This window comes from Eulemur rufifrons, chromosome 8 (assembly GCF_041146395.1).
Source record: "Eulemur rufifrons isolate Redbay chromosome 8, OSU_ERuf_1, whole genome shotgun sequence".
NCBI classification, from domain to species: Eukaryota; Metazoa; Chordata; class Mammalia; order Primates; family Lemuridae; genus Eulemur; species Eulemur rufifrons.
The window spans coordinates 5,980,146-5,999,357 of record NC_090990.1 but is presented as its reverse complement, the minus strand read 5'-3'; the positions used below and the strand labels follow the sequence as shown (position 1 = coordinate 5,999,357).

The following is a 19,212-nucleotide window of genomic DNA, read 5'->3' as shown; positions in this document are numbered from 1 at the left end:
TGAGATATGATTGCACCAATGCACTGCAACCTGGGCAACAAAGCGAGATCCTGTCCCTAAAAAAAAAAAAAATGCAAGCAAAGTCCCAAAAGAAAGTGACTAGTTTAGAAAGTTACCTTTACAATGGAGACATCTATCTAATAGACGTCGCCTTAACCAAGCAATCAAACCTATCCTCAATAATGGAACAAACTGGCAACACATACCTCCTGGCGTGATACACTGAGATGGACACAACGTCGCTTATATAGTATTCTCACAAAAAAAAAAAATGTTTAACCTGGATCTAAATGTGAGGAAACAAATCAGACAACTCCACATAGAACATTTTATAAAAGAAATGGCCCAGACTCTCCAAACATCTCAATATCATAAAAAAACAAAAAAGGTAGGTCGGGCACAGTGGCTCATGGCCTGTAATCCCAGCACTTTGGGAGGCCACGGTGGGAGGATCACTTGAAGCCAGGTGTTCAAGACCAGTCTGAGCAACATAGTGAGACTCCATTTCTACAAAATAGAAAAATTAGCAGGGCGTGGTGCTGCATGCCTGTAGTTCCAGCAACTCGGGAGGCTGAGATGGGAGGATCTCTTGAGCCCGGGAGTTTGAGGTTGCAGTGAGCTATGATGACGCCACTGCACTCCAGCCTGGGTGACAGAGCAAAACCCTGTCTCAAAAAATAAAAAAAAAGAAAAAGAAAAAAGCTAGATGAACTCACCAGAAATGCATACATATGTTCACAAAAAGACATACACAAATATTTTCACAGCAGCACTTTTGTAATGACCCAAAATGTGAAACCACCTAAATGTCCATTAATAAATGGTTAATAATAAATGCTTAAATATAATCACACAATGTAATAACTACACATAGCAATATAATGAACTATCACAATTCACATCATGAATAAATCTCATAAATGTTATAAATATACATATATTTATAAATAATATATATAATATATAAAAATAAATACATAAGTCAGGATGGGGCAACCTTTGGGAGTTTGGGATAGTGATGGGAGGGACATGAGGGGGGCTTCTGAGGTTCTGATAATGTTTACTTTCTTGATCTGGGTATTGGCTACACAAATGTGTTTACTTTGTGAAAATTCACCAAGCTCTACACACGGTTTGTATACCTCCTGGTATATATTAAAACTTCAGTAAAAAGTTAAAATTTTTTTTTTACAGAATAGAGAACCATTTTAGATTAAAGCAGACTAAAGAAACTAAAAGAGACAAATCAATGCAATCCCTGTTTCTTGACTGGATCCCGGTTTTTCTTTAAGTGGGAAAATTTGAATGTGGATTATGTGCTGAATAATATTATCAATACTAAATTTCTGGCTGGGTGTGATGGCTCATGCCTGTAATCCTAGCACTCTGGGAGGCCAAGCGGGGAGGATTACTTTGAGGCCAGGAGTTTGAGACCAGCTTGAGCAAGAGCAAGACCCCACCTCTACTAAAAATAGAAAAAAAAAATAGCCAGGCGTGGTGCTGCACACTGTAATCCCAGCTACTCAGGAGGCTGAGGCAGGAAGATCACTTGAGCCCAGGAGTTTGAGGATGCAGTGAGCTAGGATGTCACCACTGCACTCTAGCTGGGGCAACAGAGTGACTATGTCTAAAAAAAAAAAAAAAAGTTAAATAAATCTCTTGTGTGATAATGGTATTGTGGTCATATTGGGGAATAACTTTACTCTTATGAGAGAGAAGGTGAAGTAGTCTAGGATGAAATATCCTGATATCTGCAACTTACTACAAATCCTTCCCCAAAAAGGACACATAAAGAGACCAACATAAAGCAAATTCAGCAAAACGTGAACAGAGCATTCTGGTGAGGTTTTTATGGGAGTTTTACAGCAGTTCTCTGTAATAATTCCTTCACCTTTTCTACAGGTTGGAAAATTTTCAAACTAAAAAATTGAGAGGGCAAATACCCGTTTGAACTGCTGTTATTCAAAAGTTCAACAGACTTGCAGACCTACACATAGAGATGTGGAGAAGGAAACTAACACTTACTGAGCACTTACTATATACCAGGTGCTCTTCATATCTGTGATTTCAGTCAATTGTCATAGCAAATCAGTTTAGGGAAATTATTTTATTTATTTATTTATTTTTGAGACAGAGTCTCTCTCTGTTGCCCAGGCTAGAGTGCCGTGGCGTCAGCCTAGCTCATAGCAACCTCAAACTCCTGGGCTCAAGTGATCCTCCTGCCTCAGCCTCCCAAGTAGCTGAGACTACAGGCATGTACCACCATGCCCGGCTGAGAAATTATTTTTAATTTTTTTATTTTTTTCAGAGATGGGGTCTTGCTATGTTGCCCAGGCTGGCGTGCAGTGGCTATTCACAGGCCTGATCACAGTGCACCATAGACTCAAACTCCTGGCCTTGAGTGATCTTCCTGCCTCAGCCTTTCAAGTCATAGGTGCATGCCACTGAGCCCAGCTTTATGGTAATTATTATTATTGCTCTCATGTACAGAGGCGAAACTGATGCTCAGAAAGGTAGAGTGACAAATCCTTCTCAACACTGGAGTTCCACCAAAACCTGGCAGGATACAAGGCCATGCCCTTCCACTCTTTCATAGTGCTCTTCTCCCCACCTGCTTCTGTGTCCTCTCAATCTAAAATTTACTCTATCCAGTGAACCTCCACAGATTTGAAATCTATATTCTGTAATAATATTCAGTAACTGTGAAGCAATCACATTGCACCAGGCCTCTGCTGTTCAGTGAAAACAGAAAAGCTAGTGAGAAAGTAGAGAAATAGGAATAATGTTCCTCCTCCCCACGGGCCACAACATGTGCAGATAAGAGGTAGCCGGGCAAAACGGTGCAATGTGGGGAAAACAGAACAAGGATATGAAGCAATAAATGAAATTCTAACAAACTGTCCTGAGGATATACTAAAAAGACTATACCATTATGAAGAGCAATAAACACCAGCATTCAGGGCATTTAGGGAATTACTTCAGAACAAATAAAACAACAACTTTACTAGATTAGTGGTCAACAGATGAAAAATCATGTTGTAATAGGGCTTGAGGAAAGGTTTAGATCCATTTGTGAGTGAAAATCCAGAGTTTATTAAATGGAATAATAATAATTGGCAATACATTGTGTCAGGCACTGTTGTAAGCACTTTTACATAAATCAACTCATGTAATTCTCAGAGCAACCCTATGGGACAGGCACTCGTATTACTCCTATTTTACAGATGGAGAAATTAAGGCCAGAACAGTTAAGTAGATCTGTCTAAGATCATACAGCTGGTAAGTAGGCTAGGATTCTAAGCCAGAGGGCCTGGCCTTAGAGCCTATACTTGTTTTTTTTTTTTTTTTTGAGACAGAGTCTCACTCTGTTGCCCAGGCTAGAGTGAGTGCCGTGGCGTCAGCCTAGCTCACAGCAACCTCAAACTCCTGGGCTCAAGCGATCCTCCTGCCTCAGCCTCCCGAGTAGCTGGGACTACAGGCATGCACCACCATGCCCAGCTAATTTTTTCTATATATATTTTTAGCTGTCCATATAATTTCTTTCTATTTTTAGTAGAGATGGGGTCTCGCTCTTGCTCAGGCTGGTCTCGAACTCCTGAGCTCAAACGATCCGCCCACCTCGGCCTCCCAGAGTGCTAGGATTACAAGCGTGAGCCACCGCGCCCGGCCTAGAGCCTATACTTGTAATCACTATTCTACACTGCCTCTCAAGGAAAGAAAGGGTTATTTGCCCTTAATCTTTTGAAACCAGAAATTGATGCTACAAGGCCAACTAACAAACTTTCTGCAAGAGACAGAACACTGGCTCAGCCCCACACAATTCATTTCACATACAAACCAGGTTTGGGGGAATTATCCCAACAGTCCTTTCGATCCCACTTTGCTTTGACTGGAGAAATGGAAAACCAGTCTGATCAAGACTTGAAAATGAAAGGACAAGCAACCACTAAAGAGAGTTGGTTCACTTAAAAAGTGGGCATTTACAGCTCATTGTTAGGCAGAGATAGAATCTGGCACGAAGAGTTCAAGGTTTTCCCCCAGGCTGCCAGCATATTCTGATGCAATTCCATCTCTACCAGCTTTGGAAAGGAGGGCAAAGAAGAGGCAGAGTTGAAATTAAACAAGTGCTGGCCAAAGCCCTTTAAAGGACCTTAGATCTTTTTCTACATGCACAGAGAGGACAATTTTCAGAATCAAGGAATCCTTGGGCATGACAATGGCCCCAAGTGGCAAGATTTTTAGTACCGGTCACAGCACTAGCAAATTGAATGTCCTATAAGAATCAGGAACTGAAGGTACCCTTTAATCCCAGCCTGTGGGCATACCTAACACGTAACAGTTCAGAGAAACCCAGACCCTGAGAAGCTTCAGCATTTCAGCAAACTAAGTGAGGTTAGACAAGAAAGGAGGGTCTCTCCTTTCAAGACACTTTCCAAACTCCAAAACCTCTGTCAGTAAGGCCAGATTCAGTTCAAGTTATTTCCTATGTTCTACAATCCAGATATCCTCTTCCTGAATCCTTCACACTGCTAAGAGAAGCTGGTCTGGGGAACACACCAACTTCTTTAAGAGCAATTCCTCTAACAGACTTAACACAAAGAATAAGTAAGTTCACCTTATTAGTGTTTCTTATAAGTAAGAAACCCTAAGTGGTGATCTTTCGCCTAGAAAGGAAGTGAAATACTAGTAAGCTGCTGAAAACTCTTAAAGGTGTTTCAAGGAGGTGAGAGATGAGTGATGAGCTCCCAAATTAAAACCGTTTTCTTCTTCCTGGGTAAGCTGAACTAAACTTACACATGTATGGCTGACTAGTGGAGTCACATACCTGGGTTCACTACAGGCTCAATCAGGCACGTGATTTGGAGGATGTTACAAACCCTTAATATCCATTTCTGCAAAATGGGGGCCAATAACCTGTACTTCATAAAAGTTGTACTCAGCACTAAACGAGATAATAAGCGTAATTTGGCCTCAGCATGCTAGCACATCCACAGTTAAATGTAAGGTCTCTCTTAGCCCCTTTCTCCTCACCCCCACCCCACCTCACCTTTGGGCTATAAACCCCTTCAGTGGCCTTATCATCATCATCCAGTGCCTCCCGACAGCAGACGCACAGGCGTCAACACTGGTCCCCATGAACCCCTACTGGGGTGGGATTTAGCTGAATCTGTAGGTGAAAAGCTAGAGCGGAGCCCTTAGCCAATAAAACCAAACCCAGGGAAGCGAGGATGGATTCTGAGCCAAAAGCTTGGTGGCGTCTGTTGTTTACAGTGCGTCCCCTTCCTACCAGCGTACTGAGAGGGTCCGAATATAGTATTTCCGACCCTCCAACTTGGCAAGGGTACTAAAGACGAAGAGTCTGGCAGCCACTCCAGGAGGCTGAGGCTGTGGGGGAGTGGAAACCCTGAAGGAGTCAGGCCCCTCCCCGGAGGGGACAGCTAGGAACGACCGAGCCTCTCGCCCCCTCTCCTCAAGCAGGGGCCCTCGCAGCTCCAGGCTGGGGGCTTCCCAAGGGTCCCGCCACCCTTCCCGCCAAGCTCAAGTGAGACCGAAGGCGCTGGCAGGCGGGAAGAGGGGGCCCGCGGGCGCGGCCAAGCGCCAGATCCCAGGCTCCGGAGTGTGGTCAAAGAGGGGTCACCGGGGGAGGGGCCGGACGGGGAGGACCCGCGGAGGGGCGGGGCTCGGGAGGGGGCAAGGAGCCGGGGCCCCCCCAGCTTCGGAGACTCCAGGTCCCTACCCGGCTCCCAACCGTATGCCGAGCGCCCCCTCCAGCCGGGGTCCCCGCCGCTACAGCGGGGCAGTCCCACTCCCCTTACCTGGCTCGGCTGCTCTGCCTGCTCCGAGGACGCCATCTTTCTGAGGCCTGACTAATCTATCGCAGCTGGACGAGGTTTCTCCCAAGTGCCCTCGCTCTCGCTCTCCCGCCCAGACTAAAGTAGCCGGAACAGAGCCTGTCGATGGGGAGGGCGGACTGAGGGCAGAGGGTGGAACCCGGCTGTCTTGGTTCACCTCGCACTAATTTCCATTGTCTCTGCTTTAAAGGAAGATCCGAAATCTAAATCCTCTTTTGCATTGTTATATGTGTATTATTTTATTGAATTAAATCTCTACCCATCCCCACAGTGTCGTGGGGACTCGCTAAGTATTTAATAATGAATGAATGTGGAGAAACTTGGAAATTAATTCTTAGACATTCAGTTCGGTGCCAGTCATCGAGTACTTTCTATTTGCCAGGAACTTTGGTAGGCGCTAGAAATAAGCCCGGGCCGAACACACACAATCGTGGGGATAGGACTTGGATAACAGTGTGTAGGTCTTTTGGGAAAACACACTGGAAGGGGCTTTGGGGGGAGGAGAGGATTCTGTAAGAAACATAATTATTTTATAGTGGTTGAATTGTTAGATTTTAAACTAAATATGAAATTACATGAAAAAGGATGCATATAAGAACTCTGAGCCAGGTCATATTATAGTTGTGTTTTGGTCAATATGAAGTACTCAAAGGGTTGTCTTAATTAACAATTCCTCCTACCAAACACTTTTAAATGCCTACCCTTTTCCTTAGAAAGTATCTGATTTCCTCACCCACTTTTTTAAATAAACAAAATATGAAAGGGACTGACTGAACAAATATGGGCAATTATTTCTAGTTTACATAAAATGCCCTCTTAAGAGAGGAACCTTTTTTTTTTTTTTTTTTTTTGAGACAGAGTCTCACTTTGTTGCCCAGGCTAGAGTGAGTGCCGTGGCGTCAGCCTAGCTCACAGCAACCTCAAACTCCTGGTCTCAAGCAATCATTCTGCCTCAGCCTCCGAGTAGCTGGGACTACAGGCATGTGCCACCATGCACCATGCCCGGCTAATTTTTTTCTCTATATATTTTTAGGTGTCCAGATCATTTCTTTCTATTTTTAGTAGAGGCGAGTCTCGCTCTTGCTCAGGCTGGTCTCGAACTCCTGATCTGGATCGATCCTCCAGCCTCGGCCTCCCAGGATGCTAGGATTACAGGCGTGAGCCACCACGCCCAGCCAAGGATAAATATTAATATGTTGTTAAGTAGCATCTGAACAATCGCAGCAGTACTGTGGTTCGCATTTCCCCTTTCCTTCCTGATTTGAGACCTTAATGTTTGCTCTATTTAAATAAAGCATTTTGTTCTGAGGCCCCAACCCAATTTGTACAGCTGAAGCGGGGAATGGAATGGGTGGAAATGTGTGGGTATCTTACGGTACTTTGTTGTGTTTTCATCAAGACTGAAAACTTGTCAGTTTTTAAAATTGACTTCTTTCAAATCAGCCTGCACACTGGGACATCTTACAAATCTTTTCAGGTTAGAAAAGGAAAACCAATTAACACACTGCAATGACAGACTGTTTTATTTAAGTACATTATGCATCCCATCACCACATATGCAAATAGGAGTGCTCTAAAAATTCAATGCGTGTGCTTCGTGACGCAAAGTAAGTCCCTATTGACCTCCTTTGTAAACGTGCGACTTGCAACTCCTAAATATCAATACAATGTAAAAACAAACTCCTCCTGAGCTGAATCCCGTGATATACTAATAATAGCGAAATCGGCTTTGAATCCAGAGACTACAGTTCCCGGCACGCCTCGGGGTCGCACGTGATTGCCGACTAGAACTACAATTCCCGGCGTGCCCCGGTCCCATGCGTGATTTGCTGCAGCAAGAACTACAACTCCCAGCAGGCCGCGGGAATTGGGGGGGAGGTCGAGTAGGAGGAGAGCCGCACCTAGCTTCCCGCGACTTCCTGGAGTCAGTCGGTCTCCCACTTTGAAAAGGATGGAGGTGACTGAGAGCGCTGGGGCTCCAGAACCCGGCGAGATTCGGAATCTAAAGCCGTGTCTGCTGCGCCGCAACCACAGCCGCGAACAGCACGGCGTGGCGGCCTCCTGCTTGGAGGAGCTGAGGAACAAGGGTTGGCAGGGGACCCGGGCGAGGGGCTGGGGGAGCCGGGGCCGCGGGAGGATGGCCAGCGGGGCAAGGCGGGGTCTGGAGAGGCGACTGGGGGCTTCTTGTAGCTCGGGTGGAGCCTTGAGAGAGAAATGGTTCACGTGGGTTTAGCGATTTATGGATTTCAGGTGCTTAAACGTAATTTATCTCGTGTGAGATGCACAGTGGTGGCAAGATAGGAAGAAGTGTGCCAATTAAGACAGATTCGGTTTAGGTCTGTTGCCTAAAATCACTTAGATATTGGATCAAACCTAGTCCAGTGTATTCCTGCCACTGCGGCTCACTAAAGTGGTACTGGGGCCCCCAGCTGAGCCCACAGCAGGGTAGGGGCGGATTTGCACCATCATCTCTAACAGGGACCTGTGCCATAAAGAGGGCGCTGCTACTCACCGTTCCTGGACGTCCAGACAAGGAACGTGAGTTGTGGATGACTGAGATGACAGAAGTTCTGAGCTTGGCGCCATACTGTTACTAGCTGCTTGACCTTGCACTTAACCATCTCTCAACGCTCAGTTTTCTCATGGGCAGACTAGATATAATACTCCCAGCCCCGCTTCAAAGGATTTCAAATGAGATGACATATTCGAGTGCTTTGCAAATGTTATTAGCCTGTAGCAACAAATTGTTAATACAAAGAAGTTTTACCGGTTAGATGTGTGAGCCAGCCCCAGGCACTTCCTGTCAGAGTGTACAGTTCCTCCATCTCAGCATCAGTAAGCCCCAACAGATACCATATAGAAGTTTCTCAGAGATTCAGGAGCAACCAAAGCATTATAAATGCCTTGGTGAGACAGATTTTTGCCATATAAATGTTTACATATTTTTTCCTGGCCTTAGGTTACTTCAATTTTAGTGCCACTTCAGAGTATTGGCTGGATATACTTGGCACAGAGGCCTGTGTTCTTTGTAGCTCAGCCCACATAAGGCTTGCTGTTCTATTTGGGTGGTAGACATCATTGCAGAGGGATATTTGTAGTAATTAAGCTATTTTTGCTTACTTCAGTCCTGTTAGCATTTTAGACATTGCCATCACTAAATGGGATGGTTTGGACCTGCCCGAGAGAAAGCCTTTTGCCCAGTGATAATGAAAATGAAAAGCTACTGATAGAAGCTTCTGCTTCTCTTATACTTTCCCATAGGTTAGAAAAGGTGCAAAGGAAGATACTACAAGAACAAAATTTTAGCATTCCTTTCTTTTCTTTCTTTTTTTTACTTTTGTCACATAGGAGAATTTAAGGCTGGCCATAGTGGCTCACACCTATAATCTCAGTGAATTGGGAGGTTGAGACAGGAGGATTGCTTGAGGCCAGGAGTTCAAGATCAGCCTGGGCAACATAGCAGGATCTCATCTCTACAAAAAATTTTTTTAAAAACTTAGCTGGGCATGCTGGTGTGCACCTGTACTCCTAACTACTCAGAAGGCTAAGGCAGAAGGATCGCTGGAGCTCAGTAGTTCAAGGTTGCGGTGAGCTGTGATCACGCCACTGTACTCCAGCCTGGGCAACAGAGGGAGACCCTGTCTCTAAAAACATAAGTAAATAAAAAAAATTTTGATTAAAACAAATAGAATTTAAGATGAACACTGAATGAATGAGTAAATGAAAGATGGCTTATTTGTAAGAAATCAAACCAGACTTTCGCTGGTTGTTTATTCAAGTGAAAACTCCAATGCCTCCTATACACTGGTGCAGAGTAGCTGTAGTGAACACATTTTTAGGAGCCAGACAGTATGGGTTTAAATTCCACCTCTACCACTTACTAACTGTGTGATCTTGGATAAGTTACTTAACCTCCCTGAGCCTTGGGTTCATCATCTGTAAAATGAGAATAATAATAGTACCCACCTTACAGGATTGCTATGAGATTAAATGCTGTATATGAAAAGCACTTAGAACACTACTGGGCACATGGTGTTATATTAGTGCTAGTATTTATGGTTGTTACTGTAGTTATTACTACAAACCAGGAATTCTGCTCGGCTTTAGAGGGATACATATTGAGAATATAAGGATGGATATAATTTCCTTATGAATATTTGTCAGCTGCAAAATATTTTATTCTTCTCAGCCTGTGACATTCTGGCCATTGATAAGTCCCTGACACCAATCACTCTGGTCCTGGCAGAGGATGGCACCATAGTGGATGATGATGATTACTTCCTGTGCCTACCTTCTAATACTAAGTTTGTGGCATTGGCCAATAATGAGAAGTGGGCATACAACAATTCAGGTAAGAAGCAGCAGCCATATATAAAATGGCCTATGCCATACAGCATCCATCATATTCATTTTATTGCAAAAGCTCTTTGTTGCTGTTTGTCTAGCTTTTTAAACATTTATGTAGCAAACATTTACTGAGCACCTTCTATGTCACAGACATGGTGCTGAGTCCTGGGGAGATATGGGCCCAGTTCTCAGCTAACTCACAGACTGAAAGCAAGTAAATGTAGCATGGCAGGAAGATCAGCACTGCAGGTGGGAGTTAGGCTGCCTGGATCTGAATCCTGTCTCTACCATTTACTAGCCAGGTTACTTTGTGCAAATTACATGACCTCTCAGTGCCTTCTTGACATAATAACTATAGTACCTGTCTCCTAGGATTGTTGTCAGAATAATATAGTACATATCAAACCAGAGTTTCTCACTAATACTGTTGACATTTGGGGCTGGAGAATTCTTTGTTGCGGAAAGGCTGCTTTGTATGTTTAGGATGTTCAGCAGCATCCCTAGATGCCAGTACCATCCCCCACTCCAACTGTGACAACTAAGAATGACTCAGATATTGTCAAATGTCTCCCAGAGGGCAAAATCACTCCCAGTTGAGAACCACTGATATGAAGCATTTAGATCTTAGCTGGCACACAGTAAGTCCTCAATCAATGTTACCTGTCACTATCATCATCATCATCACTGGAGATACAAAAGGGACTAACATTGATGATCAGGGATCAAAGAGATAAAGAAGTGTCTTGAGAAAAGTCCATGAGCCACTAAATTGAGGAAATCACCTTTCAGCAATGGCTCTACCAGCACCCTTTGTACTCAGGCCCAAGGGACAGCAAATAGTGGCTACAGCTCCTCCAGTTAAGGAAGGGACCAATCCCCAAGCACCAGAGAAGTGCTGGTGAGAATGAATGTTTTTGTATACAGATATAGGACACACCTAGACAAAAAGCAACCAAAAGGGAAGTGTGATAGGATCCTGGGGGTGTGTGACCATTCATTGGGTTTAAGTGGCTTCTTTCCGTAGAACACAGAGCAGTTTCACACATACATAAACAGAAGAAGGAGGAAGAAGGAAACTTAAGGTCCTAGATGGGGATTGGCTTTCCTGTGAATCCTTGAGATAAGGTGCTTCCTTCACCACCGAAATATTTTTAAATGGTCAGTCAGAAGGATGCAGACATCCTCAAGAGGTCTATGTGTGTTGGGGGAAGAGGCGAAAATAGTACTTCAAATTACTCTGACCGTGTCTGGCATTTTCTCCCATTTATCAGATGGAGGTACAGCTTGGATTTCCCAAGAGTCCTTTGATGTAGATGAAACGGACAGTGGGACAGAGCTGAAATGGAAGAATGTGGCCAGGCAGCTGAAGGAAGATCTATCCAGCATCATCCTCCTGTCAGAGGAGGAGCTCCAAGTAAGCCTCCTCCTCAACCCACAGCAATGCTCATCCTGCCTCTGCAGCCCCTGCCACCTTCTTGGCTTCCACGAAGTCTTGCCATAGTAATTCCATCATTTCTTAATTCTTAATTTTTAAACAATGCTCAAATTACAACTAAGATTCTTCACTTATAGTTCTCTCCTAAAATAGTATGTTTTGGGCCAGGCACGGTGTGGCTCACGCCTGTAATCCTAGCACTCTGGATGCCAAGTCGGGAGGATCACCTGAGCTCAGGAGTTCAAGACTGGCCTGAGCAAGAGTGAGACCCTGTCTCTACTAAAAATAGAAAATTTAGCCGGGTGTGATGGTGCACGCCTGTAGTCCCAGCTACTCAGGAGACCGAAGCAAGAGGACTGCTTGAGCCCAGTAGTTTGAGGTTGCTGTAAGCTGTAATGATGCCACTGCACTCTACCCAGGGCGACAGAGGGAGACCTGTCTCCAAACAAAAATCCATACAATGGGATATTATATGGCCATAAAAAGTAATGGAATATTAATACATGCTACTACATGGATAAACCTTGAAAACATGCTAAGCGAAAGAAGGCAGACACGAAACCACGTATTTTATAATTGCATTTATGCGAATCTGTAGAAATAGAAAGTAGGTTAATGGTTGCCCAGGGTTGAGGGGGGTTAAGGAGAAACAGGGAGTTTCTTTTTAGGGCAATGATAATGTTACAAGATTGACTGTGGTTGACAGTTGCTCAACTCTGTGAATATAATAAAAGCAATTAAATTGTATACTTTATATAGGCAAATTGTATAGCATGTGAATTATATCTTAATAAAGCTATTGGAGAAAAAGGACATATAGGAAAAGTCTGAGCCCTGCCCCAACCTCCCAGATCTCCCTTCCTGGAGACAACTGATCAATTTCCCATTCCAGAGATAATATATATACAAACAAATAAGCACATATTTTCTCCTTCTCCCCTTCTTTACACAAATAGAGGCACATACATACCTGTGCTTCCGTTGTCTATTAAAGAAATATTTGGAGAGTACTCTAGATCAATATAGAAAAGGCATCCTTGTTCTTTTTTGCCACTGCATGTTGTTCCATTTCATGCATACACCATGATTTTTTTAATGAGACCCATCCCCCATTGATGGACATCTGGGTTCTCATCAGTCTTGCTATTCTAGACAGTGCTGTAAAAGCTCCATACCAATGCCATTTTGCACCCATGCTTATCTGTAGAATAAATTCATAGAGGTATAATTGCTGAATTAAAGGGTACCTGCATTTAGCTGGGCATGGTGACATATGCCTGTATGCCTCAGAAGGCTGAGGCAGTAGGATAGCTGGAGCCCAGGAGTTTGAATTCAGCCTGGGCAACAGAGTGAGATGTCTCTAAAGAAAAAGGGAAAACAAAACAAAACAAAAGGGTATGTGCATTTGATAAACACTAGCAGGTCCCCAAGAGGTGATGATTAAACTGAGAGCTAAAGAACAAAATGGAGCTTACATGGAAAGCTTGAGGCTAGCATTCCAGGCAGAGGGAAGGCAGGAGCAGCTTGATTTCTTTCTTTTTTTTAAGAAACAGAAAGTGAGGTCCCTTCCCATCCCAACAGGCTAGCATATTATGATATATCCTTATAACATGAGCATAGTGGGCCTTACCAAAATAGGGACATCAGAATATGAGTTTGTCAGAGTTGAGCCCTGACAGCTAGGCTCCAGAGGGAAGCTTAGTACACTGAAAGAGCTTACAAGGCAGGCCACCCACCACAGGGACTGCGGGCCACGAGGACAGATGGGAGGGAAGGGAAGACCACAAGGATCATTTGCACGCAGTTGTGAGGATTTGAACTATGACTACGCTTCCTGGGAAGTCAGTTACCCTCTTTTGTCTCATTTTCTTCTGTAAAATGAGGGGAATACTAATACCAACCTCATGAGGTTCATACTTCTTGAATTTTGAACCTTGTGAATATATTGATATTAACCTGTTTAAAAATTTATGCAGTATAATAGTTTAAAATAACTAAAAAGTCTTCTCCCTCAGAGGAGCCTTTCCCAATTTAGTACATGTGAGGTGTTCCTCACTTCAGAGACTGAACATATTATTTAAAAGCTAAGTATAGGTTACTGTATTTTAAAAATAGACTCTTAAAGCCATGACCATGTATAATAATAATGCTTGCTGGGCACAGTGGTGCATGCCTCTATTCCCAGTTACTTAGGAGGCTGAGAAGGGAGGATTGCTTAAGGCCAGGAGTTTGAGGCCAGCCTGAGCATGATGGCAAGACCCCATCTCTAAAAAATAAAAAATAAAAAAAATTAGCTGGGCATGGTGGCAAGTGCCTGTAGTAAAGAAAATTTCAGGCCAGGTATGGTGGTTCAAGCCATAATCCCAACACTTCAGGAGGCCAAGGCAGGAGGATTGCTTGAGGCCTGAGTTTGAGACCAGTCTGGGCAACATAGCAAGACCCCATCTCTACAAAAGATAAAATTAGCCAGGTTTGGTGATGGCACCTGTAGTCCCAGCTACTTGGGAAGATGAGGCAGGAGGATCACTTGAGCCCAGGAGTTCCAAGCTGCAGTGAGCTATGATTGCACCACTGCACTCCAGCCTGGGTGGCAGAGTGAGACCCTATAAAAAAATTTTTTTTTCAAAAATAAAAATAAAAATACTTAAGGTTAAAATCAGAGGATTTTTTGCTTAAAACAACTTTATAGTGATTTATTGGATAAATAAGACTCCTCCTTTATATTCTGTACAGGTGGGTTTTTAAATACTGGGGTTTTCTTTTGTTTTTAATGAGGCACCAAGGCATCATTTTCCCAATTTTAGCACTAGAAAAAAATTGGAAAAGTCACATGCTTCTCTCTTGACTGTCAACCAGCCATAGTAGGTAACTTTGGGAAGTAGATGAAATGAGTTCTTGAGAATATTTAAGCGATAGAAGCCCTTTTAGATTTCTTAGAGGCTGTATTTGTTTGTTAGGTGCTCATCGATGTTCCATGTTCAGACCTGGCTCAGGAACTATGCCAAAGTTGTGCCGCCATTCAGGGGCTCCAGAACACGCTCCAGCAGGTGCTTGACCAGAGAGAAGAAGCCCGTCAGTCCAAGCAGCTCTTGGAGCTTTATCTCCAGGCTTTGGAGAAGGAGGGCAGCATCTTGTCAAAGCAGGAAGGTAGGACTCTCTGCTGGGGGAGTGACTCTGAGAACTCAGGGCCAATGGAGCTTTCCCTTGAGAGAGGACCTCATGTTTGCAATGCAGTCAGAAACACTGAAGCCACACGGGATCTTGGAATGACACGTTTCTCTTTTGCCCAGCTGATTACTCTGGCTGGTTGGTTATGTGGCTGTGTGATCATGTGGCGTGCTGATCTCTGTCTCGCGTCTCCTTTGCAGAGTCCAGAGCTGGCTTCAGTGAAGAGGTGGATGCAGTTGACACGGGTATGAGCGGAGAGATCTCTGAAATTACACTGACGAGCCAGATCCTTACTGCACTGAAGGAGAAGCCTGCTCCAGAGCTGAGTTTATCTAGTCAGGATTTGGAGGTGGGCAAGAACCAGGGTCCTTGAACTGCAGAGAATGACTTGCCTTGGAGATGTAGGATTACCGTGCAGAGGCATGTATGGGATTTTTTTTCACCTCTGCAGATGTTGAATCATAGCTGCCAATTTGCCTATTATATACCAAAGCATTTACAAACATCTCATTTAATCTAAATCAAAATGGTGTTTAAAAAAATGAGTGCACTTCCTCAGATCATTAAACACTACCCTCTGGTCCAGAGTCAGTAGTGAAATGACTAAACCTGACAGGGAGGACTGGCAGGGCTCCATCTTCTGAGATGGCTTCTGCGTCTGTCAGCGGTCAAAGATCCATAGTCAGTCCTGAGGTCTGAACAGTATTACATGCAAAAGCAAACTTGAGGCTATCATTTGTGCTGGCCGTCTAAGACCAGGGAACTAGAAGCTTGATGAAGGGAACCCTTTGGGGTGGGTGTTACTAATTCTTTTCCTTGTCTTTGTCCTTGTCCCAAGTACCTCTATATTGTAGACAGAAGGGAAGGAAACTGTTGACGTGAGCTTGGCTAAATTTCCTGTAGGTGGAGGACTTTAGAGTTGCTCCAAGTAAACTTCTTTCCAAAGATCCTTTCCTGTTCGTGTTGTATGGTAAGAAAAGGCACTTGACCATTTACTGTGAAAGAAAGCTGGCATTTCAGTGTTAAGAGATAACATAAACTGATGTTGCCTAGTCACATTTCCCTAAAGAACATTATGAGAGGCAGGGTGCCCATAATCTCAGCACTTTGGGAGGCCAAGGACGGGAGGACTGCTTGAGGCCAGAAGTTCAAGACCAGCCTGGGCAAGATAGTGAGACCCCATCTCTACCAAAAAAATTGTAAAAATTAGCCAGGTGCGGTGGCATGCACCTGTGGTCCGAACTGCTCAGGAGACTGAGGCAGGAGGATTGCTTAAGCCCAGGATATCAAAGTTGCAGTGAGCTGTGATTGCACCACTGCACTCCAGCCTAGACAATAGAGGACACTGTCTCTTAAAAAAAAATAAATAAATAACTAATTACCTTTTAAAAACAAAAATCAAGAGAGCAGCAGGTAAGGAGCACAGAAGTTGTGGTTCTCAGTGGTTCTTATTGTTGCTGCAGTTGGTTACCAAAGAAGACCCCAGAGCACTGGCTGTTGCTTTGAACTGGGATATAAAGAAGACAGAAAATGTTCAACAGGCCTGTAACCAGGAGCTCGCCCTGCGCCTGCAGCAGATGCAGAGCTTGCATTCTCTCAGGAACATTTCAGCAAGGAAGAATTCACTACCTGGAGAACTGCAGAATCCTAAACGAGCCAGACAAGATCCCACATAGTTACAGCTGGAAATACACCAAGGAGAACCCTGTGGCCTTGGTTTTTGTTATCTGTAAATGCCTTCAGCCTAGTGATTTTACTACCTACATACTGCTCTACCCCCTGCCTTAGAGTATGTTCTGGATCAGGCTGGAAGGCTGACTTTATGCTCCCTCCAGAAAAGCTATTCCAGGTCTCAACATGTCCTTCTACCAGTTTTGAATGATACAGCTGCACCAACAGTATCCTACCTCTTCTAATTACATATTCTTATGTTCCTTGTTTAAAAGTAATCGTCAAGGGCAATGAAAAGAAATCATCATCATATTTTTGGACTCATTATCCTTATCCTAAAGATAGAACTGCAGAATTTTAAACACAGATAGAGGTATAAAAAGTGACATAATAGAGTGTTTATTATGCCCATAAAGTTGTTTCTCAAGTTAATGAATTTTTTTGTTTGTGTAAAGGCACACATTAAGTTTGCAGACCATAGGGACATACAGAGTCTACTTCACCATTTCTAATATCTAATTCACTATTGTGAAATTATATCTGTTACCACTGTGAAACTCTTCGGTTTTCTAATATGTTTTATCAGCAGGGGGTATGAAAGGTCATTAATGTGGTTTCCATGCGATATGACTCCAAGCCTCTCTGGCTGCAAAGCAGAGCACTTCTGGTTTGTTGCCTCCTGTTTCTGTACAAACTTGTTCTGCAGGTTTTGGAATCTACAATACACTCTTGCAGGGAAAAGATGATTAAATCGTTATCATTGACTTATTTGACTTTTTTAAATGCGTGCTTAGATGAAAATAGAATGCTATTAAGAGATAAATTGGGGTGTGGTGGCTCACGCCTGCAATCCTAGCACTCTCGGAGGCCATGGTGGGCGGATCGTTTGACCTCAGGAGTTCTAGACTAGCCTAAGAAAGAGTGAGACCCCATCTCTACTTAAAAAAAAAAAAATAGAAAGAAATTAGCTGGACAACTAAAAATATACAGAAATAATTAGCCAGGCATGGTGGCACATGCCTGTAGTCCCAGCTACTTGGGAGGCTGAGGTGGTAGGATCGCTTGAGCCCAGGAGTTTGAGGTTGCTGTGAGCCAGGCTAACACCACGGCACTCTAGCCAGGGCAACAAAGCGAGACTCTGCCTCAAAAAAAAAAAAAAAAAAAAAGAGAGAGAGAGAGAGATAGATTGGCTATTTATTATTAAATAAAGAACTATAACAGTAAATCCTGGGGTGAAGATGGGGTACAAAAAACAATTAAAACAAAAAGAACTTCCTTCTGTGATCATGTTCAAGGAGGGCTCAGATCTATTCAGCTTCTTTTTACTAATGCCTTACACTTGTTAGCCCCGGTACTTCCTTTTTTATAGCTTATTTTGAAAAATAAAAATAATTCTTTCTGCAGAAGAATGGGCTATTTATAAATAAAAAATAAAAATATAGCTTATTTTGGAAAACCTTCTGAATTATCCTTAAATAGAAGCCATAGCTGATAACCTGCCCACACCCATACTTACAAGAGCATCAGTATAATATCCTGAATTTAATATTTCAGAAGAAGCAAAAGGAAAATAATATCTAATATAATGGCATGTATATCACTGTCTGAACATGACCAAAGGCACATTGAGGCTGTCAGATGCTTTTAGTTCCACACTGAGTTACTGTGAACTTGACAAAGGCAGGCTGCCCTGGGTATGCAGTGATTGCTCAAATACCACAAGCAGCATTGCCCTTGGTGATGGGATTTCTCAGAACAGTAGTTCTGCACAAAATAACATCTATCCTTGATTTACAAAGTAGCTACATTCCTAGAAAATCCAGGGCACATTAAAACTGCAAAAAAATACTTTGTGCTTGGCCAGGCATGGTGGCTCACACCTATAATCCCAGCACTTTGGGAGGCCAAAATGGGAAGATGGCTTGAGGCCAGGAGTTTGGGAGCAGCCTGAGCAACATGGTGAGAACCCATCTCTACAAAAAATAGAAAAATTAGCCAGGCATGGTGGCCTGTGCCTGTAGTCCTAGCTACCCCGGAGGCTGAGGCAAGAGGATCACTTCAGCCCAGGAGTTTGAGGTTGCACTGAGCTACGATGATACCACTGCACTCTAGCCTAGGCTGCAGAGTGAGACCCTGTCTCAAAAAAAAAAAAAAAAAAAAAACACCTTTGTGCTTGTGTACAAAACAATTACTTTCATATCATTTTGAACAGGTTTTCATCCATATGAATGTCCAGCATGATATTGAAAAGTCATGCATGATGTGGGACAATTCTTCCTGCCCTGTGCATTGCAGGAAAACTAGTATCCCACCCCCTAACCCACCCAGTGCCAATAGTAACACAGTCACTGAGACAACTAAAAGTGTCCACACATTTCCAAAATGCCCCTGGAGGGGCAGTAATGCCCATCCAGGATTTTTCTAACAGTCTATAGTCTGCTGTGTGTCAGCACTTAACACATTTGAGCCTCACAAAACCAGGTGAGTGAGGCAGGGCATGGCTTGTCATCCTTCATTTTATACATGAGCAAAGTTGGGTTCAGGGACTTGCCTCATGTCACAAGGCTATTGAGAAGGACCAGGAATCAAAGACAGGTCTTCTGGTTCTAACTTCCGCACTCTTCCTACTTCTCTGTATTTTCTCTTACGTCCACATGCTTTTCTATTCTATACCCAGAACACTGGTTTTCTTATCCCCCATGTAATAAGTTGGCAGCCTTGCCAACTGGGAAAGGCCTA

At 43.5% G+C, this 19,212-nt stretch overlaps 2 protein-coding genes across 4 annotated transcripts in view; one reads left to right on the top strand and one right to left on the bottom strand.

Moving 5' to 3' along the window:
* PEX14 (peroxisomal biogenesis factor 14) overlaps positions 1-5,891 on the bottom strand; it is a 126,683-nt gene extending 120,792 nt beyond the window's left edge. The window contains exon 1 of the mRNA XM_069477324.1: positions 5,817-5,891. Coding sequence (XP_069333425.1) covers positions 5,817-5,852 — 36 coding nt within the window. The 5' untranslated portion in view covers positions 5,853-5,891. The remainder of the gene's footprint in view (positions 1-5,816) is intronic.
* A 1,876-nt stretch (positions 5,892-7,767) lies between these two features.
* DFFA (DNA fragmentation factor subunit alpha) lies at positions 7,768-17,247 on the top strand. Of its 3 annotated transcripts, none has more exons than XM_069477321.1 (6): positions 7,768-7,939; positions 10,042-10,203; positions 11,471-11,613; positions 14,592-14,781; positions 15,003-15,151; positions 16,266-17,247. In XM_069477321.1, the coding sequence occupies exons 1-6, from the start codon at positions 7,804-7,806 to the stop codon at positions 16,476-16,478; spliced, it is 993 nt and encodes a 330-aa protein (XP_069333422.1). In that variant the 5' UTR covers positions 7,768-7,803; the 3' UTR covers positions 16,479-17,247. The 3 variants fall into 3 exon arrangements, with proteins under 3 accessions (XP_069333422.1, XP_069333424.1, XP_069333423.1); XM_069477323.1 differs by having other exon boundaries at positions 15,003-15,222; positions 16,266-16,330; XM_069477322.1 differs by lacking the exon at positions 16,266-17,247 and having other exon boundaries at positions 15,003-15,630.
* The last annotated feature ends 1,965 nt before the right edge of the window (positions 17,248-19,212 follow it).

Coding starts and splice junctions, on each gene's coding strand:
- DFFA (XM_069477321.1), top strand. CDS start 7,804: ATGGAGGTGACTGAGAGCGCTGGGGCTCCAGAACCCGGCGAGATTCGG. Junction 7,940..10,041: donor GGAGGAGCTGAGGAACAAGG/GTTGGCAGGGGA, acceptor TATTCTTCTCAG/CCTGTGACATTCTGGCCATT. Junction 11,614..14,591: donor TGTCAGAGGAGGAGCTCCAA/GTAAGCCTCCTC, acceptor TTTGTTTGTTAG/GTGCTCATCGATGTTCCATG.